The following is a 22,630-nucleotide window of genomic DNA, read 5'->3' on the forward strand; positions in this document are numbered from 1 at the left end:
ATCACCATCACCATCATCACCATCATCACCATCATCATCACCATCATCATCATCATCCTCTGGTTTTGGACTGAATTGGAGAATGGAAGGTTGTCTGTCCAAACACAAGCATTGCTATGCCACCATCCTCTGTTTCCTCCCTCTTCCTTTCTCCGGCTCTCTCCTTCTCATCATGATACCCATGGATATCAAAGTCCTTTGGTGGATGGCCCAAAGGAGGCCCAAATCTCCTGAGATAGTTCTTCTCCCAGTGGCACCTGGGCTGGCTTTTTCTCTCCCTGGGGCATTGGTTTAATTTCATAGGTGGGTGGGGCACAGGTGGAGAGGTGGGCTCTGCAGCACCCAAGTGCCCCTGCCCCATTGTGGTGTGATGCCCAGCTCTCTCCAGTGCAGGGAGGTTTGCATCTTGCAAGCTCCAGAGAGGGCTGGGGGTGAGGATGGGCAGCTGTTTATACTCCTCTTTGTGTTTTGGGGTTTTCAATAAACTTGTTGAGCTTCTTCACAAAGACTGAGGCCTCTCTTTCTGGGACACACTGAAATCGGGGAAGGTTATCACCTAAACTCCAGCCAATGAGCCCACCCTACTGAGGGCCTTGTCTAGGGTGGAGTCTGGTGTCCTGGGAGAGACATCAAAGAACGTGACATTGCGTCCTCTCCTAAGAATGCTCATAGTCTAGCAGGGTAAATAGAACACACAGCACACTTCTCAAAGCGAGGGCCAAGTGACCTTTTTCTCTCCAGGTATGCCCCACACGCAGAGGCATCCTTTTCCCAAGCAAGGCAAACCAACCACCTGTTCCCCGAGCCCACCCCGTCCAGCTCCTCTAGGATCCTCAGGGACCATCTAGCTTTTCCTCCCCACTCTTATCCCCATCCCATTAGCTCACCACCCTGCCGAGGGTCCCTGGGTGGCACAGTTTGGACTTGAGTGCTTTGTGCTCAAACCCAACCAACAGTGGAAAAGCTTTCTGATAATCTGCTCCCCTAAAGATTATAACCCAGCAAACCTTACGGAGCTCTATTCTGCTCTAACGCATGGGGCTGCCGTGCTGCCAGACCCATCTTTCTCACCCAGAACACCGACCATACAACTCTACTGTCCCCAGAAATGGCCCAAACGCCTTCAGATGACATGCCAGCCCCGTGTGAGTGGTCTACTCCTGTGTCACCCCCTGTCGTTCCCTGCATGCACCCCACTTCCAACGTCTCATTGTTTTTTCAGTCATTCAGGAAACATTGGATAAGCGCCTAGTGCACAGCAGGCACGGTTCTGGGGGGAAACACTCGTGGAGAAGATTTGATTCTTTCCCGCAAAGAGCAAGCACAGACTAACAGGCAGACTGGGACGCGGGCAATGGCGACTCCCTCTGCTGAGTGCTCTGTTCCTGGGAGAAGCAGTGCTACCACGGAAAGAAGAGAAGCCCAACCCAGACTTAGGGCATCATCGAAATCTTCCTGGAGGATGGAACCTGAAAGATGGTAAGCCGGCTTTACTAAGAAGGGGAGGTATCCTAAGCAGAGACGACAACATATGCAAAAATAAGAGATTCAGGAGAGTGTGGCAAGAGATTCTCTGCTTGGAGTTGAGCATAACCACAGCAGAGAATATGGGACACAGCACAATGTTGAGACAGAAATCAGCCAAGGCCTCGTCATGACCGCAGCTAGACCCATGAGGATGCACAATGCCAATAGGAATTGTTGGCTGGTCTGCCTTATGTCAGTAGCGCCACTGTTCTTTGAGGGCAAGAAGAACATCTTTCACCTGGACATGCTTTGCTTTGCCAGACCTCAACCAGCACCCTCGGAACCTTTAGGTGGCTTTGTTCACAGCTTCAGGTATCTCACCTCCCATGAAAAAAGGCACACATGCCCTTCAGACAGCAGCAACATCAAGGTCACCCCATCTGGTATTGTGACTCTCTTCAGTCCTATCTACATTTATGCTGTGCCAAACCCAAAACCAAACCGAGTGCCATCGTGTCAACACCCACACATAATGACCCCCTAGACTAGGGTAGAGCCGCCCCCCTGTGAGTTTCCGAGACAGGAACTCTAGACGGGGAAAGAAAGCTCCAATTTCTCCCAAAGCAGCTGGTTGTTCCCAACGACTGACTGCGAATCGCAGCCTAACGTGTACCCACTATCCGGTCAGGGCTTCTCAGCGCTGTGCCAGTTATCAGCTTACTGTCTCCACTCCAAGTTCATTGCCTGCTCAGTGAAAATGGATACGTTCTCTTTGCAGTTTCCCATTGCCAGCCAGCACAACCCTTAGCTTTGTCAGTAGATATTGGATTATACTTTGGGAAGACATTACTAAGAAACCTAAATCAGAGAAATCAAAAATAGAAAAACAATACAACAGGAGGGTTAGAGAACAAAACAATTGCATGAACTAGACATGATCTAAGCAGATCCATGAAATGACAGAGATGGTCAGATTGAGCTTTGTAATAGCTATTCAAAGATATGGGGTCCACATATGAAAGACGGTGGTGGGTCAGAGCTAAAATGCTGGAACCAGACATAATATGGAGACAATAACCAAAAGAAAGCTGAGGTGACTACATTAATATCAGACATCGATTTCAGAGCAAGGGATGTTACAGCAGTGAAGAGAGAAATTATAGAAAACCAAGCAAGCCAATTCAGCAAGAAGATGTATCTACCTATGTATCTAACAACAGAGCTTCAACATTTATGAAACACAGTATGGTGAGAGAAATGGAATGAGAAATTGTCGAATCCACAATCGTACTTGAAACTTTAAGCCATCTATCTTTCAGTAATTGATATAACAAATAGACAGCACGTCAGTAAGAATATAAAAGACTTGAATAAAATTATCAATGAACCTGATTTAACTGACATGTTTAATATGTTACACCCCAAAACAAAAAAATACTATTAAAAAAAAAAGAGTGAGTAAAGACTATTCACTGAGGTAAATGATATGTGGGCCATAAATCAGATATTAGTAAATATAAAGGCTTGAACCAATATAAAATGTGCTCTGAACACAATTCTATTAAATTATAATTCAGTAGCAGGGATGTATCTGGAAAATCCAACAGATATTTGGAAATCAAGCAATACATGCCTATTAAATAGCAAGTGGGTTAAGGAGGAGGTCACAAGGGAAATTAGAAGACATTCTTATTTGAATGAAGTAAAAATACAATAGTTATCTCCTCTCAGTATCCACAGAGAAGTGGCTCTGAGACACCCTGAAGATACCACAATGAGCTTGAGTCCCATGCATGAAATGGCATGGTGTTTGCATACAACCCATGCATATCCTTTGCTTTAAAGAAAATCATTTTATTGGGGGCGCAAACAACTTGTGCATATCCTTTTATAGACTTTAAATCACCTACAAATAAGTTATAATACTTAATATTATGTAAATGGCACTTTACATTCCTTCTTAACCTTTGAGGAATGGCTCTGACCACTTACTGTTTCCTTGCTCCTGAATATTTTCAACCCATGATTGGTTGAATCCACAGAGGCATGTAACATTGACGGGATGCAGGTAAGCCACTGTTCGAGGGAGATGTATAGCATCAAATTCTTAGATTTTAATTGAATAAAGGTCATAAATCAATTGGCTGAATTTTTCCCTTAAGAAACCAGAAAGAGAAATAATAACTGGAAGACCAGTAAGCCAGAGAAAGGGAGTAAAGGTACATGCATTGATTAATGATGTGGAAAGGTCGAGAAATAATAGAGAAAATTAATAAAAACCAAAACCTGGCTTTTTTCAGAAGATCGATAAAATGGACACATCTCTAGGCAAACGACTGAGCACACGATAAAGGGGAAGAGAGGTCAGGGAAGACCACCATTAGCAATATTTGGAATGAACAAGGAGACATCTCTACCGACCCTACAGAGACCACACGACTGTTACAAACTGTTTTATACCCATCAACATGACAACTTAGATGAAAGAACAAATTCCTGAAAGTCATACGTTCTTGGAGCTCATTCAAGATGAATTGGACACACTGAAAACAGGGCCAGCTTCATGGGTGTGGGACCTAGCATTTTGCACAGAGCTCTGTACTTAGAAGAAACAAGGCCTGAGTTGAGGCTCTGGGGTTGCTGCCTTGAAATTCTTAAGAATTTTCAAAAGGCCTCATCTTTCCATTTTGTATTATGCTGCATGAAGTATGTAGCCAGCCCTAGCTGGATAGCTCTAACTTTTCCAGGAAATTTAAGAGAGAAAACTTCCCAGTTTCATACAGGAAACCAGCATGACCTGATACCCAAACCAGATCAAGACATTATAAGAAAACAAAAGTACACACTGAAATTTCTCATGGCCATGTCTGTAAACAAAGTGCAGCCATCTGTAGGGGGTGCTGCTGTTTCCAGGTATTGTGGAGCCAGTTCCCACTCGCAGGACCCTGTATAGAATGGAACTCAGCGCCTTCCGGTCCATTCCCTCTCTGTCCTTAGTCTGGAGTCTCTGCCGGAACCTGTTCACTTTGGTGACCCTGCTGGCATTTCAAATACCAGTGACAGCTTCCAGCATCACAGCAACACACAAGGCAGCATGGTACAACGAACTCACAGACAAGTGGTAGATGGAAAAGAATAACACTTTTGGTTTTCAAAATTTGATATGGCCTAAAATTATAAAACTTGCCAAATAAAACAAGAGAAGATTTTTGTCATCTTGTGTTAAATATTTCTTAGAAATCACACCAAAGGCAATATATATATATGTTAATAATGACAAATGAGCTTCACCCAAATTGAAAACTTATGCTCCCCAAAAGGCACTATTAAAAAGATGAGTCATAGACTGAGAGAAAAAACTTTCATATCTCCTATTTAGTGCTCAAGACACCAGCTAAATGGAAAGGTAGGCTTGGGTCAGGAACTTTTTCAGAGAAGCAAAGAAGTGTCAATATTATGGGTGCTCATGCTCTGGTACTATCTTGTTGGCTCGTCCGTTTTCTTGCTAGCTGTCTGACCGCTCACTAGAATATAAACTTCATTCAGACAGGGACTTTGCATTTCAGGTCCCTCTCTGAATTCTCAGAAGCTAGAGCATTGCCAAGTACCCCGGAAGCTGAAAAAATATTTTTTAAATAATTGAATGAGGAGAGGGATGACCAGAACATAAAGGAGTGAAATGTCTGCGAACTTCCCAGGAAAAACCAAGCTATCATATTCCAGGCACTGAGTAAGACTCACTAGTCTAGTCACTCAAGTTCATGTTTCAAGGTTGTCACGTCCCTCATGCTCCCCCTGCTGACCAAATGCCTTGGCAGTGTTGATTGTCAGCCACCTAGTAAGGACTTGGGGGGACCATGCGGATGATTCACAATGCTCTCCAACAAAAGGATCTTGAAAGTGGACCAGAGACACATGTTCAAACCATGGATATATGAATGGATATTAAATTCATTCTTATGAAATGGCCCTCCTGGATGCTTGCCCTCATGAAGAGATCACTGAAGATACAGGTACTATAGCAAAATGTAGTTAAGAAATCAGATGCTCAAGGGTCCAAGTAGAAAGAAAACGTTTTGAGAATGATGATGACAACAAATGCACAAATGTACTTGACACAATGGATGTATGCATGGATTATGATTAGAGTTGTATGAGGCCCCAATAAAATGATTAAAAAAGAAGAATTAGAAATCCAGTGCTGACTGGCTAGTGAAAAGAATTGCATCTGAGGTCTTAAAGGCTTGTCTTAAAACAAGCAGCCGTCTAAGTAAGGTGTTAGCCAAGCCCACATGGAAGAAGCACACACCAGCGTGTGTGATCACAGGACTGTTAATAATAAAGTCCAAGACCAGAGGAGGGAATGGTATAAGTTCAAATTCTGAGCACCCAGTTTGCAGAAGGCTATCGATGATGGCAAAACCCTAAAATCCATTTGCAGGGTCCCTTTGTGGATTAAGCCTCAGGTGAGTGCCCTCTGATGATTGACCGGGGCTGTGACGAGCTTTGCCATCACACAGAGGGCACCGGAAAGTGGACTGAGGTAGATGCAGGTAAGTTAGAATCAACACCTTGTTATTTGTTCTCCCTTTTGATCCATTTTAAATTTGTTCTAGTTTGGGTTGTTTCCTGCTTTCTTTTGCACTGAGGTTTTTCTCTGCTTTCTTCTCTTATGGTTGTTGGGTTTTGTTTTTAATGTGTTCTTATTTTGGTTTGTTTTTGTACATTTTTTCATTATATTAAACCTGGGACAGGTAAATCTATAGAGGCTGTAACTAGCTTAATCATTGCTTGGAGTTATGATGGGGGATGGGGTGGTCATGGAGAGCTCGTAATCAGGAGTACAGGAAAGAAGAAATTTCTAAAATTGATCATGGTGATTATTACACAACTTCTAAACACATGTGTAAACTATTGAATTGCATGAGATGCGAATTATGCACCAATAGCACTTAAATTTTTTTTAAGAAGAATTTGGGATGACAAAGCACATTCAGGACAATTATCTCTGGAGATCACGGGCCACGTGCCTAGAACCGCCTCTCTGGCTTTCCGAGGTCGGAAATCTTTATAGGAGCAGAGAGCCTCATCTTTCTCCCAAGGAGCAGCTGATGGTTTTGAACTGCTGACCTTGCAGTGAGCAGCCCAACATGCCACTAGGGTTCCTTCTCAAATTGTAGTCACCTATTGCATTCCATTGGTCAGATGGCAGGAGCAAGGCACAGATGGGATGGAATAATTGGCTATAGAGTCACACTCCACCATCGTTGTCCTTCACCCTTGTTCTGTTCTGCCTGTGAGTCTCAGCAAGCCTCACGCCTGCCCGTAAAGTACCCAAACACCTCCGTGACTTCGCTAACGTGCTTAGCCTAGCGCCCAGTGAGTGGGTGCAGAGAAATGGTTGCTGTTGCTTGGTCTGCGATGACTCTTCTTTCCCTGTTTATTACGAAGAAGCATAGCTGCGGTACGCGGCCCAGCCACCCCAGGGCCAAGCAGAGATGAAAGCAGAGTGATGGAAAGCTCTTTTCCAGGGCCAACGCACCGGAGACGGGAGCCACACCCCTCCTGAGCCTGCACTAACGCACCTGAGACAGCCAAGGGTGGGAGTTTGCTGCCCTCTGCTGGCAGGCAGCTTCAGACTTGCTTTACCAGCAATAGGTGAGAAGGGAAACGGTTCTCAACCTTCCTAATGCCAAGACCCTTTCATGCAGTTCCTCATGTGGTAACCCCCAACTATAAAATTGTTTTTGTTGCTACTTCATCACTGTAATTTTGCTACTGTTATGAATCAGGTGAGCTCTGTGAACCCCAAAGGGGTCGAAACCCACAGGTTGAGAACCACGGGAGAGTCTTTTAAAACTAATGTTTCCTCTGCAATCGGATGTGGGACACCAACATGTCAACAATCAATAGCACCTTTCAAAAGGAACCCCGCCAAGTCCAAGAACGAAGGAGATGTTCTCCAACTTGACTGTCCTGATGATTGTACGACTCTTCTGGAGGCAACTGAGCTCGAACTGGATGATATGTGAATTAATTTCCAATAAAACTGTTAAAGAAAGAAGTCCACCACCTGCCCCAGGAGCCCAGCCTAGCGCTGTTGTACCCACCTTGTGCTAGTGCGTGTTCGCAACCCCCCGGCACACCGGAAACCACAGCCTGGAAGCAGCAGGCTTGCACGGAGGGATCTGGGTTCACAGATCTCAGACTGGGGGTGCTCCTTGGGATTCAATGGCCCAAGGCTTCTTACCGAGTGGCATTTTCTTCCAGACACCCGATATTTAAAACTGCCTGTTCATGTATCCATGCACTTGCTACACGTATTCCCAGCATGGTGGGGAATCCGTCAATGAAAAAAACCCGACAGACAGACAGACAGACAGACACACACACACACAGACACACACACCCCGAAAATGTCTGGGGTACTTGGGGGTAGGCAAACATTAATTAGTAATTATAATAAATAAGAGATGATGGATCCACCCAAGCCAGGGTGCTCTCCGGGCTTCCTGTGAATATGCAAAAGCTGGCTCGTGAGTAAGGGGATGTGGAAGAGGAATGGGTGCCTGTGACCTATGGTGTGGGCGAGGAGCACTGAGTGGGCTGGCTGAGCAAACGATCTGTCCTGGATGAACCACAACCAGAATGCCCCGTGGTATCAGGAGAGACCACTCCCTGGAGAAGGACAGCGTTTCCGGGAAAACAGAGGGTCGGCACCAAAAGAAGACCGTCAACAAGACGGTGTGACAATGGCATGGAGAGGGGCAACGTTCTGTTCTGTGGTGTATGTGTGTGCGTGTGTCGGGGGGGGGGGTGGCCCTGCGAGCAGACGACTAGAGGGCAGCGAACCGGCGTGTCAGAAGACAGGCAGCGGGTGTAACGAAAAGCAGAGCGGAGTGAGATTAGCCAGCCAGCCAGGTAAGTCTAGGGCAGGAGGGAGCAGGGTGCCATTTTCCAAAGAAGGATCTGGGAGGCGTCTTTGAGCGAAGGTCTCTCTCCCAACACAGGAGGTGATGACGCAGGTCAAGTCCATGAGGGCAGAGCCTTCCCAGCAGAAGGAAGAGCGAGTGCAAAGGGAGGGTGGGGTACGGAGACCAGAGGGAGGAGCTGAGGTGGGAGAGGAGGCCAGGACGATGAGCACAGGTTGTGAGGGAGGCCTTGTTCTTTGACTCTAAGTGCGAATGGGGGGCGGGGCGGGGTGCTGGGAGGTTTGATGGAGGAAGGACTGGATCCAACCTCATGAAAGTGGAGGAACAGCCGGGAGACCCTATCTCCCTCATATCTCTTTTTACAACAAAACATAGCTACAGTAATAAGACATGGCTCCATGTCACCGTCTTCCTTCTAGGGTTAGGGAATGGGTCCCCTGCTGAAATGAAAATAAATGAACGCATCAACGTCCTGACTGTCATCAATTGCCATCAAGTCCATGGCAATCTCATGTAAGTAAGAGAACAACGGTGGCTGCTCCCATGCCCTCTTCCCGGTCATTAGTACGCTGTGGTGGCCTCTCACTGATGGGTCCCCTTGTTTTCAATGACCCTCTGGTTTACCCCGCCACCTTTGCCATGGTCAGTCCCCTCGATGGCGTGGATGAAGGAAGCAGGCCCAAGGTTCAGACAACTTTCTGTGATCCACGATGTTTTCACAGAGTGCGTTCCAGAAACCAACCATCAGGCCTGTCTTTCTAGTCTGTCTTGGTCTGGAAGCTCTGCTGAAACCTGGCCATCCTAGCGGCATAACTCCCAGCATCCCAGCAACCTACAAGCCACACAGTACCACAAACTAATAAGTGTTGACTGAGTGTCTTCCCCCCAAATTACCATGGGAAACAACAAAGCCACACAGAAGCTGTCTACAGGAGGGCAGGGTTGGGGAGGCGAGTGATATTTTTGGTGAGAATGTCTTGAGAGGCAAGGTAGGACAGGGGAGGGAGCAGACTTACCAGCCGGATGAGGGGCCCAGCCCCCTGGGGAGGGGATGATGGCTTTATCCAGCTCCTCCCTATTATCCAAACCCTTGGTCCTCTCATATAGCGTCACAGAATCATACCCCCAGTTTTACAAAAGCCACAGGAAGTGTCACCCCCTTTTCTGTTGTCCGTCTCCCAGGGAGGAGGTCACATGTAGATCCTTGTAATCGGTTCCCCCTTTCCATCCCACCCTTCCTCCACCCTCCCAGTATGGCCACTCACACCACTGGTCCTGAAGGGATCATCCACCCTGGATTCCCTGTGTTTCCAGTTCCTATCTGTACTGGTGTCCATCCTCTGGTCAACCAGATTTGCATGTTAGAATTGGGATCATGATAGTGGGGTGGGGAGGAAGCATTGAGGCCTAGTAGAGCGCATGAGAGCACCTCTCCAGCATCAGAATGTGGCATAGGTTTGGATGTGTGGGAGAAGTGTGGATGATCCACTGAGTTGGAGGGCAGTGTCCACTGAATCGGCTGTGTTAGCCAGGCCAAGGCCCTGCCCAGGACAAGTCTACCCCTGGAAGCTGGTCATGGTTGACTCAGGAGAACCAGCGAGTGAGCTAGGAAGGACAGAAAGAAGGTCCCTAAGAACCTAGGCAAATACAAAACTGAGATGGTCATCACCTGGTCTCTTTAAGTAGCAGAAGTCAGGAAGGGCCAGAGAAGAACTTCTCTATCCTCTCCTAACAAATACAGCAAGTCTTCCTGGACTTCAGGGGGTTGGAACTCCAGTGGAAACAGTGGCAGGGAAGGGTGATTGTGAGACCCAGGCATGGGGAAAGCTTGCACTGCACTGAGATCCCAGCTTAGCGGAAAAGGCAGGAAGTCATGGGACCATCAGCAGGTGGGTCTGAGACATGAGCAAGGAGGTCCCTGCGGCCATGCCAGGAAATGTGCTGGAAGCCTGAGCAGTTGCCTGGGACTTCGGGGTGGGATAGAGAAACTTTCTCACCCAACTAGCCTGTGAAGACCTCCTGGAAGAAGTGACCACTCAGAGCATTTTGAATTGTGGGAGGGACGTGGATTCTTGAGTGGACTCCCAACAGTGGGTGTGGCCTTCAGAAGATGTGGGGCCACAAGACAGAACCAAAATGGGTGATGGCTGAGTGTACCTGGATAACAGGGTGTGGGCGCAGGTAATAGGAGTTACCTGAGGAACCCCAGAGAGAGCATTTTATGAGCTGCCTACTGGGGCAGGGAGGAGGAGAAAATCACAGCCTACATCTGATTAGTTCACAAAGGCTTCCTGGAAGAGGCAGCTGTTCTGGAACATTCCAGACAAAGGTGTCACCAAAGAGACGGCTTACGGATGGAGAGAGGGTGTGATGGAAACCAATAACAAGCATACACACCCCCTCCAGCTCATCGGACCCCGATGTCTCCAACAACACAAGATGAAGCCCATTCCTGTGCTGTCTTCCTGGATATCTCTCTCTCTCTCTCTCTCGCTCTCTCTCTCTCTCACACACACACACACACACACACACTCATGCACACACGCACACACATGAACACACACATGCAGTCACAGAGTTGACTGCAACCGCTGCATTACTGAGTGGAACAACTCCTTCAAGTTTCCTTGGTTACAATCTTCAAAGACGAAAGATAGCCAAACTTTCTCACAAAAATGGGGGGCACACATGGGCAGAAAATGAGGAGACAGGGAAGAAGGATGTCTGGTGAACAGAGGCCGGCAGTGACCATCATTAGGTTCTCGACCCGGCCGCTGGAATAACCAGCAAAGGCCCAGCCCGGCCTGTGAGTTGAGTTTCTCAGTGGCCCCGATGCCCGGGGAGCAGCCCTGTGAGGACTGAGTCTCCCTCCCCTCCTTGCCCTCGGCTCAGCTTCCCTGACGCCGGGCAGTCACACTGCGCTGCCCTCATGGCACTGGGCTCAGACTGGTCAGCTGCAACAATGCCTACTTCACCCAGCACAGCAGCCGAGAGCTTGCAGGGCTGTGCCCGTCCTCACTCCCAGGGTCCCATGGGGCTGGGGGTCTGTGTCCTTTGTCCTAGTCTTACTGACCCTGGAGGCTCTCTTATTTCTGAAAACAGTGGGGGCTGCCCACAGCTCTCTTGAGCCCCCTGGCTCCCTCATCCCCATCCTCAGTACTGAGGCCCAAATTTGAGAGAGGTTTGGATGGGATGTATGTGTGTATGTATGTATGCGTATGTACATGCCTGTGAGTGAGTTTGTGTGGGTGTGGGTATGTTTGTATGTGTATGGAGGAGTGTGTATTTTGCAGGCTGACACAGGGCATCCCTTCAGAACAAAATGGCTTTCCTCCTCTTCATGAAGCTGGAGCAGAGCAGAGGCTTACGGAAGCTGGGAAAGGGGTGAGGTTTTATGGGTAAGCACAGGACCCACCCTTCTCCACCTCCCACGCTCAGCCAACACCCTTCTTCCCAATTTCAAAGGTTCCCCCAAATGCCTCTTGGTTCCCAACACACCAGGGTCCTTCACTAAACAACAGACGGGCAGTTGGTAGTGAGCTTCCTGTCCAAAGCACAAGAATTCAGCCCTGGGCCCAGGCTAACAGAGGCCCTGTGGAAATGGGGGGCTGGGATTCCTCCCCTGGGCTTCTCAATATGGCCTCCTCCCCTCCCCACACCCAGACTCCACCGAAACTTTTATACAAGTGAAATCTGGTTAAAGATCACATGAAAGGAGTCGTAAATGGGCAGAGGAAGTGAAGTCTGTGGGCAGGGCAGGAGCAGGCCCACACCCTGCTGGCCGAGAGCACATGGTGTGTGTGTGTGTGTGTGTGTGTGTGTGTGTGTGTGTGTGCGCGCGCACACCTTGATGGGTTGTAAGAAGGTCTTGCCTTAATATTCCCTGGAGTGGGACTCCGCTTAGTCCCAGCAGCCATCCTGGGAGGGGTCGAAGATTCCCATTCCGTAGTCAAGGAGAGAGGGCTCAGAATGTTCCAGAATGTCTCCAAATCCACGCAGTCAGGATGGGTGCAAGTTGGCATCTGAACCATGCCTTCCAACTTTGACTCCATTGCCGGATTGCTGAATGCCAGCTGCTTCCCAGGGGAGAACAGAATCAGGCCAGCTGGTGAGGCTACCTGCTCCTTCTCCACCAGCTGCCCAAGATCTCTCTGCCCTCCCCTCCACTCCCCTCCCTTGCTCAGAAGAATGCACGGTAGCCATCACCAGCCTCCTCGTGGTGAGGAGCTACTGTGGGCCCAGCCGTGGAAATGAGGGCAGACCCAGGACAAAGCTCAGGGCAATGCACTGAGGACTTGGGGAGAAGGCGGCATGGTGGCAAGGTCTGGATCTACTTCACCCAGCACAGCAGCTGAGAGCTAGCAGGGCCGTGCCCGTCCTCACTCCCAGGGTTCCATGGGGCTGGGGGTCTGCGTCCTTTGTCCTAGATCGTCTTACTGGCCCTGGAGGCTCTCTTGTTTCTGAAAACAGTGGGGGCTGCCCACAGCTCTCTTGAGCCCCCTGGCTTCCTCATCCCCATCCTCAGTGCTGAGGCCCAAATTTGAGAGAGGTTTGGATGGGATGTATGTGTATGTATGCGTATGTATATGCCTGTGAGTGTGTTTGTGTGGGTATGTTTGCATGTGTGTGGAGGAGTGTGTATTTTGCAGGCTGACACAGGGCGTCCCTTCAGAACAAAATGGCTTTCCTCCTCTGAAGAAAGCTCATTGGTGGCTTTTCCTCTTTAAGTTCCTACCAACTCCAGCCAGTGTTTGGCTAACCTCCCTGGGGGCAGACACATCCCCAAGGTGCATGTTCAATAAACATAAAGATAATAGCAATTACTATGCTAATAAGGGATCTAAGGACACACAGGGAAGAGAATGCAAGACACACTGAGCCCCCAGGAACCAGAAATCATAGCACCAAGGAGAAAAACAAAAACAAAACTCAGTATCCCACCCCCATTCCCCTCCCCCCACACAGCATCCCTCTGCCTTAGAGGCCAGGGTAGGACTGTTCCTGTTGGGGGGTGGGCGTTCAACTGCTGATCTGTCCTTAGTAGCCCAACACATAACTGCTACACCATGAGGGCTCCTGAAACGTCCGTCTCAAACCCACTGCCATCAAGTCGATTCTGACTCCGAGTGACCTGTCAGACAGGGTAGACCTGCCCCTGGGGGTTTCCGAGAGAGGATCTCACTCTTTACGGACATAGACAGCCTTTGTCTTTCTCCCGAGCATCGCTGGGGACTTCCAACCGCTGGCCTTCTGGTTAGTGGTCCAGCATGTAACCATGATGCCACCAGGGCTCTTGGGGGGCGGGGGGGGGGGGGCGTCTCCTCTGGCTGATGGTCTTGGTAGGGAGATACTCCTGTGCCGCCTCTTCAGGGATCCACCGGAGCAAGCTGACAGCACCCAGACAGATGTCCCCGATGGGCTTCTGCAGCCCTTTCAGCTAAGCAAGAGAAAGTGGCCAAGGGGAGCCTCCCTGTGACCCACAAGTGCCCATAACTGTGACCACAGAGCGGAGAGCGGTTTGAAGTTTCGCTGTGTGGGAATTGAGTCGGGAACGGAGCCTTGGGGACCGGAATCCAGAATGTTCCAAGAGACCACCCGTTCCAACCTCCTAGCAAAGTGCCCAGCATACACACACACCCTTGCCAGCCCCCGTCTCTTAACCACCTTCCCACAAGGTGACCAGGATGAGACCTGCCTGATCAATTTACTGGCGAACCCCAAGTCCTCATTTGAGGATGCGTCCTGGCCTTAGAGACCCCATGACCGCTCACAGTCTCCTCTAGAGACCCCAACTTCCTTCCAGGTTATTTCCCACACCCAGCCACCCCCACCCTGTTCTGGAGTTTGCATCCGTCTCCCAGTGTGGGTTGAGGCCCTCTCACAGGCAGACTGTGAGCAAATTAATTACTTAATGTACGTAAACGAGCTTTGAAGATGAAAAGCGCAAACGCACACTGTCCCTAATAACATCTTCAATACCTGCACGGAGCCCCGGAGTCGCTGCTGAGCTCACCTTTAAGATGAGTCTTTGGGGAGTTGCTGGCAAACTCCCCAAGCCAATAAACAACATAAAATGGCTTTTCACTCCTTTTATGCAACCAACCCCAGCTCTCTCCTGCCATAAAAGGCCCCACCAGCACCGAGGGACCAGAGGAGTCTCAGACACGCAGTCCACAGCCCACATCGTCTTCCACTGCCCGTACGTTCGGAATTCCGCTCAGCGTCTCACCATGTCCTGCCGCTCCTACAGGATCAGTTCAGCATGCGGGGTCACTAGGAACTTCAGCTCCTGCTCAGCGGTGGCCCCCAAAACCGGCAACCGCTGCTGCATCACGGCCGCCCCCTACCGTGGGGTCTCCTGCTACCGCGGCCTCGCCGGGGGCTTCAGCAGCCGCAGCCTTTGCAACCTGGGCGCCTGTGGGCCTCGCATGGCCGTCGGCGGGGGCTTCCGCTCCGGCTCCTGCGGACGCAGCTTCGGCTACCGCGCCGGCGGCGTGTCCGGGCCCATGCCGCCCTGCATCACCAGCGTGACGGTCAACGAGAGCCTGCTGACGCCCCTCAACCTGGAGATCGACCCCAACGCGCAGTGCGTGAAGCACGAGGAGAAGGAGCAGATCAAGTGCCTCAACAGCAGGTTCGCCGCCTTCATCGACAAGGTCAGTGAGACCTGTGAGGACCCCACCATGGAGGACAGAGAAGGCCCAGTGGTGGCCTGCCTGGCCATCTGTTGTGGGCACCGGGCGGACACAGCCTGGTGGAACATCTGTGCAGTACACTGTAGGCAGAGGGATCCATTCTCATGTCATCCCAGCCAAGTTGACCCAGACGTGGGAATGGCCCAGGCTGCCTGGCGGCTTGTCCCTGGCCTGGTGGTTGGCAGCTGCCTTAGAGTTGATGCCATTTCCTCCTGGTGGGCGGATTAGAACTGCTCCACAGGGTGGTCAGCGCTGCGAGCTGGAAGCCTGTCACCTGGCCTCGATTCCACAGCCCCTCTGGGTGAGTTCAGACCACCAACCTTTGGGCTAGAAGTTGAGTGCCTGACTGTCTGCTCCACCCAGGGACGCTCCCAAGGGTCCCGAGGTGGCGAAGATGGTCTGCACCCAGCCACTAACCTAAAGGTTGGCAGTTCGATCCCACCCCATGGTGCTGTGGAAGAGAGCCCCGGTGGCCTGCTTCCATTAAAATCGCAGCCAAGAAACCCCTACGGAGCAGTTCCCCCCTGTTGCACGTGGGGGCATCATGTGTTGGAATTGGCCCGGCTTCTTAGGTGTGGTCCAGAAGGGCCGTGTAGTTTGCAGGGAGTGTCTGCTTCCAGGGACCAAACAGAGGTGTCCCTGGGAAAAGGGCCTAGGTGCTCAGTGCTGGGAAGGAGGGGCACGATGGGGAGTGGGCTGGGTGCGTGGGTCGGGGGAGAGCAAAGGGCATGTGGCTCAGGGCCCGGGTCCTAGGAAGAAGGGACAGCTCTGGGGGCAGTGAAGAGCGCTCACAGAGGGAGCAGGGCCACCTCCCTCCAGTTCTGGGTGCTAGGACCTCGGGGCTTCTCCTACAGGCTCCACCTCCTGCACTTGTGGTGAGGACTGAGGAGTCAAAGCGTGGAGAGTGCTGGCTGGCACTCAGTGGCCCAAATGCTCGGTGTTCTCACCGTGCTTCCCCAAGGGCAGTCTTACCAGCCCACAGCAGCCAGCCCCTTCCTTTGATGGAGGGACTATGGAAGGCGAGGGGGCCAGGCGAGCAGGGGAAGCCACAGATGCAGCCCAGGGTGGGGAAAGCGCCTCGCTGCTGGGAAGCTGCGTCCCACGCAGGTCCAGGGAACAGAGCGTGGCCCCCGTGGACCCCACTCTGCCGTCTCCTGTGTCCACCAGGCCTCCCTGCTGCCTAGAGACAGGGCTGAGCTCCGCAGTCTGGGACTGTCTCACTAACACTCGCTCTTCCGTGATTTTTGGGAGCTCCTCAAAATGACCTCATCCAGTAAGGGGTTCTTCTAATAAAGAAATCGAGGCCGAGAGAGTTTCGACGAGCTGCTCATTGGCACCCCACGGGGGTGGGAGACAAGATGCCTGGCACCATCACTCACTCACGGGCTGTGTGGCCATGAACTGACCATTACATACCTCGGGGGTCTGGGTTTTCCCAACTGTGAGTGGAGACAGACAATACCTATCCCCTGAGAGTGGCGCTGTGATAACGGAACGAAAGCATCAAACCAGGTCCACTGTGCAGACCTGGCACTGCACAGTGACTATTCTATGTTTGGGAAGGGGGTGGCTGCCTGGCTGAGCCCATGGAAAGAAGCTGGCAATGACCATAAGGGTTCTGTTACATTCTAAGGCGATCACGTGATTTCAAGCATCCGATCTTCACGGCCTGAAGGCAGGTTCCAGCATTCTCTCTGTGGGAGAAGGGGGAACACCAAGGGACTCGTTAGCAGGACCACTCCAAGTGGCAGAACGGGGACTTGCGTGTGACCTTTACGGCCCACGCACTTTCCCTCTCACCCACACACAACTACCCCGGAGGGCGAGGGTGCTGGGAGGACAGCTCCATCTCCTTGAGTACAGACACTGCCCCCCATGGCTCAGCTCTTGACTGGTGCATGCTGTGCCAGGAGCATCCAGGAGCGGAGAGTTGGTGTGTGTGTGGGGGGGGGATGCTGACCCCTTCTCCCTCAGAGCTCCCCGCTGAGTCTCTCTCCCTGCATCCTGGACGGCAGGTGCGCTTCCTGGAGCAGCAGAACAAGCTACTGGAGACCAAGTGGCAGTTCTACCAGAACCAGCGCTGCTGCGAGAGCAACCTGGAGCCCCTGTTCAACGGCTACATCGAGACGCTGAGGCGGGAGGCCGAGTGCGTGGAGGCCGACAGCGGGCGGCTGGCCTCAGAGCTCAACCACGTGCAGGAGGTGCTGGAGGGCTATAAGAAGAAGTGAGTGCGGGCCAGGACGGGGCAGATCGGGAGTGGGGGTCGGTAGTGGAAGGTTCACACCCTGGCCTGCTTGAAGTAGCTCCTTTAACGCTGCTGATAAAGTCTCCCTGGGACTCAGAGAGGAAGTCCCATGGGGTTCTGAGCGCCTTCTGATTCTTTGGCCCCACCTCCATCCCTTCAGAGCACCCCTGGGCTTAGAACTTTGTGGAGAGCGAAGGAAGAAAGCCCAGTCCAGTGCTACAGCTACCACGGCCCTGTCCCATTCATGCCTGTGGGCCAGTGGCAGGAGCGTAGGAGTGCTCTGTGGACTCGGGAGGGGTGGCGGTGACTGAAGATAGGTATAGACTTGCAGGGTAGAGGGTGCATGTCTGCCCTCACTCCAGAGCGGAGGAAAGCCAGCCTGGACAAGAGCCAAGCCAGGAAGTGCCCAGAGTAGGCCACCGAGACTACATCTGAACAAGAAGAGCCTCTCTTGGACCCCTGGAAAAGCTGGCCCAGGAGATGGGGTGGCATTCAAGTCCCACGCCCCTCGGCTACCACCCCTCTCTTCTGCCGCCTTAGGTACGAAGAGGAGGTGGCTCTGAGAGCCACGGCAGAGAACGAGTTTGTGGTTCTGAAGAAGGTAAGGGGGCTGCTCCTGTGCTGGGAGGGGGCACCCGCTGGCTGTGCAGCTTCTAGGCTGGGGGTGGTCACCCCACCGACCACAGGGCAACACCTTCCTTTGGGTTGCCTCTCACCTGGCTCCTCCTCCCTGCCCACCCCCAGGACGTGGACTGTGCCTACCTGCGGAAGTCGGACCTGGAAGCCAATGTGGAGGCCCTGGTGGAGGAGACAAGCTTCCTGAGGCGGCTCTATGACGAGGTAAGGGGCCCTGCAGCCCCCCAGGCAGCCAAACAGGGCAGGCAGAGGGAGCCATGGGGGACCCAGCCCGGGGATGACACGTGTGTGCCAGTCCATGGATGATGTGAGTGTGCAAAGGACATGAACACAGATGCAATAGGGGTCTATGATGCAGGTGTGTCCTGTGGGTCCCACAGAGGCAGGTAGGTGGATGAGTCTGCCATGTCTGTGTTCCTATGAGAGCCCAGCATGTGTGTCTGGGCATCATGCAGTAGGTGCGTGCTGTGACTTCTCTGTGTCCGGGAGAACCTTGTGTGGGTGTGTGTGTGTGGGGGGGGCGGGGGATGGGAGGGCTGGGGGCTTGGTCTTTGTGTGAGTTTGCATGAGCATCCATCTACAGATGGGCACAGAGAGTGTGTGCATGTGGGGATCAGAGGTCCGAACAGTAAAAGTGGTCTGTGAATCACTGGCCTGGCCTTGCACACCCACCTCCCTTACTGGATGACTTTGAGATGAGTTTTTTAAATATAGGGTTTTTTCTTTTCTATTCTCTGGACCTCTGTTTTCCCCATTAGTTAAGTCAGCAGCTGGCCCAGGGTGATGGCAATGGAGCTTTATTGTTTCTCTGTGTGCCTTTGTGTGAATGGTGGTGGTGGGGGAGTTGGGGGGAGTGGACAGGAGTGGAGAGCGTCCCTGCAGGGTTGGTTACTGTCCCCAGGGCCAGTGTGAATTGCACTGACTGCTATCCCCTCCACCCAACCCCACAGGAGATCCGGGTCCTCCAATCCCACATCTCAGACACCTCGGTCATCGTCAAGATGGACAACAGCCGGGACCTGAACATGGACTGCATTGTAGCCGAGATCAAGGCTCAGTATGATGACATCGCCAGCCGCAGCCGGGCCGAGGCCGAGTCCTGGTACCGCACTAAGGTAGCAGGCCCAGCACCTTTTCTGGAACCCTGTAGAAGGGACACCAAAAGGGCTCCCACCTCTGTGTAGGTAGTTGTGGGTGGACATGCAGCTGCCAGATGAGTTGACAGGCTGTTAGGGTTAGGACTGGTGACAGGGTTACAATCCGTGTCAGCATTAGGAACAGGATTAGGTTGAGATTTAAGTTCCTGGGCCTGAGTTGGATGCCCCATCCTGGACCTCATGTGCACAATCTGCTGCCTCCCTCCCACAGTGCGAGGAGATGAAGGCCACAGTGATCCGGCACGGGGAGAGCCTGCGCCGCACCAAGGAGGAGATCAACGAGCTGAACCGCATGATCCAGAGGCTGACGGCCGAGATTGAGAATGCCAAGTGCCAGGTAGATCACAGGGGAAGCTCACGTATCCTGCACAGGCCAGCTGGCCCTGGAGGGCAGAGGCCTAGCCTGGTCAGGCTTCTCCCACAGCACACCAGGGGGGAAGAACCACACCACCCTCATCCTTGGCCCACCCTGGAGCCCCACTAAGAAGTGATGGTGAAAGACACTCTCATGCTCACAGTCCTTTGAGGCCACAGTCATATAGATCTTCCCTCGGGGACCCTCTGCTCCAGCCCTGGGCTCCATTGGCTTGGAGGAGCCCACCCATGCTCTCCCTCATCCTGGTCCTCGAATCTCCACCCCCGACCCCCCTAGCGTGCCAAGCTGGAGGCAGCCGTGGCCGAGGCTGAGCAGCAGGGAGAGGCGGCCCTCACTGATGCCAAGTGCAAGTTGGCCGGGCTGGAGGCTGCCCTGCAGAAGGCCAAGCAGGACATGGCCTGCCTGCTGAAGGAGTACCAGGAGGTGATGAACTCCAAGCTGGGCCTGGACATCGAGATCGCCACCTACCGGCGCCTGCTGGAGGGCGAGGAGAGCAGGTGAGGCTAGGGAGGGGCCCCGCTCTCTGGGAGTGGACTTCTTTGAGCCCAAGGGGAAGCTGTATCTCTGACGACACCTAGGTCAAGCTTCAATGGTATTAACAACACTAATCATCGTTTCCCAGAGACTTGCCATGTGCCATTTCTGTGCCAAGAGCTCATGTCAAGCCTCACAATTCTATGAGGTAGGCCCGTCTACCCACCCCACCCAGAGATAGAGGAAAAGGCCCAGCGAGGTCAGGGGACGTTCTCATGGCCACACAGGTGATAAGGGAGCAAGCTGGGGCCAACAACCATGCCCTGTGCTCCCTCAAGTCCCTTCCCTTGGCCATTTTGCTGCCAAAGAGAACTGCCCCCTCCCTCAGGCTGCTGCCTGGCCTGCTGCACAGTCTTGTAGGTCGGCATTATAACACACCCCATAGGTGCGTAGCTCTCCATCACCCGCAGGGTCCTGCCACACACACGGCTGCACTGGCTTCAGCTCCCATTCATGTCACCTGGTCTGCTCTGACCTGGTCACCTAGATTGAGGGCTGGAAATGGAGTTCAAGTGCTGCCGGCCTCTGCTAGAAGCCAGAAGGGTTGATGCGTTTCAGAGCAGGAATGCTTAATCCACACCTAGGTGAAGCCCTGTCTGCCTCTCTGGCTTAGGGGTAGGGGTAGAATCAGTATGCCCTTCCTCCCCGCAAGCATCCATCCAGTCCAGGTCCCCGCCTGACATCCCGGGTTAATGTGCTCTCCCTCTCCACAGGCTGTGCGAAGGCGTGGGCTCCGTCAATGTTTGTGAGTATCTGCTTTGCACATACTGAGACACACAGCTGTGCTCGGCTGCCTATCCCCCTACCCCTCCAGGGTCCTCCGACCAGTCACTTCCCAGGAGACTGATGGGACCGACTGCTTCCATAAAGATGGGCAGCTTTGGAAACCCTGCGGGGCAGGGCTACTCTGTGCTAGTGTGGGGGGAGGGCGGGGAGGGGGTCACTCTACTGCATTGGGCTGTGATCCGCAAGGGTTCTCAGTTCGAAACCACCAGCCCCTTCGAGGGAAGAATGACAGGGCTTCCTACTCCCATAAGCAGTTTCAGCCACGGAAAATCACAGGGACAATCAATCGACTCTATGGCAGTGAGTTTGGTTTGGATCTTAAAGGAGTCAGAATCGACTCCTCAGCCATGAGTTGGGTTTGGTCTTTGGAAACCCTTTTTGGAGTCCTTGGGGCAAAGGTGGGGTGGGGTGAAGGGGAGGGGGGTTGCCAACAGTTGTCTGGCTTGACTGCTAAACCCCAGGTTGCAGACAACCTACTCCCCCAAGTCAGCCACTGATAGCCCCGGCAAGTGCAGTTCCAGTCTTACCCACGTGGGGTCGCCGGCAGTGGTAACCTTTCAAGACTGCTATGGGCTGGACACACTGTAGACCCGATCCCACCAGGCTCTGAGCCTCCTCTCCTCCCCTCCCCCTCCAGGTGTCAGCAGCTCCCGCGGCGGAGTCTCCTGCGGAGGCCTCACTCTTAGCACCACCCCAGGGCGCTCCATCGCCTCTGGGCCCCCCGCCACCGGTGGCTGCATCACGGTGATGGCGCCGGACGCCTGTGCCCCCTGCCAGCCCCGCGGCTCCAGCTTCAGCTGCGGGAGCAGCCGGTCGGTCCGCTTCGCGTAGAGCCTGGGCCTGCAGCCCAGCGCCTGGCCTGCCTGCGCCCCTCACTGGGCCCTGCCTGGTGTGAGAGCGGCTTGTGCGCTTGCTTGTACACTCTCCCAGATGTTCCCAGGGAGGACAGCACCCGTGCTCTCTTAGGAAGTTGTTTTCGCTTTCTTCTCTTGGCTCCAGTGTAGAGAGCAGGCCCCAGCCCTCTACCTAGCGCCAACTGAGCTCCCAAATAGCCGTGAAGACTTGTAGGAGAGCCTGCAGCCTCTGGGATCTGAAGGGCGGCCCCCGAGCTGCGCAGGGGGAGAGGCTGACCTTCCCCTGGGACATGGACGGGACCTGGCCATCCAGCCACATCTCCCCCAGCCTGAGAAGCCCCTCCCACCAGTTCCCCAGCCTTCTCCCGCCTGGCTCGCTAGGCTGGTTGCAGCCAGAAAGGCTGGCTGTTGCTTTCTGAGGGTGTCCTGCTTGTGGGTCTGACTGAGAGGCATGTTCTGCCTCGATGGAGCATTCCTGGGATCCAAGTAAACTCCTGGTCCCCAGTCCCAGGAGGGTGCCCATCGCCCCCTTGCTGGTCAGTGCACTTTCTACATTTCAAAGCAAACTGCAGAGACCTCGCCCTGCCCTGCTTGGTGCAGGCTGTCTGGCCCAGGCAAAGCTGGTGGGGTAGAGGTTAGGCCACTTCCTGGGGCTCCCTCCAGATTACAGCTGTCTGCGGGTGCCTTGTTTTCTGGGTTGTTTTGTCTTTGTTTCAATAAATGCTGCCGCAATGCACGTGGTCTTGTGGACTATAGCGCCTTCTCGCCTGCAATGCATGCGACTCTCAGAGCTCTTCTGCGCCTTTCAACCAACCCATCCGTGGCCAGCCCCAGGCCATCTCTCCCAGGCCCTCAGAGATCCCCACCTTGTCCGTGCCATTTCCACAGCCTGGCTCCAGCTTAGCCCTGGGGCCTGACCACAGCCTCAAATCCCCACCAGACCTCGAT

General features: G+C 52.8%; 1 protein-coding gene across 1 annotated transcript; it reads left to right on the forward strand.

The window, feature by feature from the left end:
* The first annotated feature begins 14,629 nt into the window (after positions 1-14,629).
* LOC142451019 (keratin, type II cuticular Hb5) lies at positions 14,630-21,659 on the forward strand. Its single transcript, XM_075552960.1, has 9 exons — positions 14,630-15,055; positions 17,110-17,318; positions 17,880-17,940; positions 18,084-18,179; positions 18,926-19,090; positions 19,344-19,469; positions 19,785-20,005; positions 20,756-20,787; positions 21,466-21,659. The coding sequence occupies exons 1-9, from the start codon at positions 14,630-14,632 to the stop codon at positions 21,657-21,659; spliced, it is 1,530 nt and encodes a 509-aa protein (XP_075409075.1).
* The last annotated feature ends 971 nt before the right edge of the window (positions 21,660-22,630 follow it).

The sequence above is a fragment of the Tenrec ecaudatus genome, chromosome 6 (genome assembly GCF_050624435.1).
Source record: "Tenrec ecaudatus isolate mTenEca1 chromosome 6, mTenEca1.hap1, whole genome shotgun sequence".
In the NCBI taxonomy this organism is placed as follows: domain Eukaryota; kingdom Metazoa; phylum Chordata; class Mammalia; order Afrosoricida; family Tenrecidae; genus Tenrec; species Tenrec ecaudatus.

What these genes read in the sequence shown, in the direction of transcription:
- LOC142451019 (XM_075552960.1), top strand. Translation starts at nt 14,630, where the DNA reads ATGTCCTGCCGCTCCTACAGGATCAGTTCAGCATGCGGGGTCACTAGG. An exon ending in AGTCCTGGTACCGCACTAAG is followed by an intron (nt 19,091 to 19,343) that starts GTAGCAGGCCCA and finishes TCCCTCCCACAG; the next exon opens with TGCGAGGAGATGAAGGCCAC. An exon ending in CGTGGGCTCCGTCAATGTTT is followed by an intron (nt 20,788 to 21,465) that starts GTGAGTATCTGC and finishes CTCCCCCTCCAG; the next exon opens with GTGTCAGCAGCTCCCGCGGC.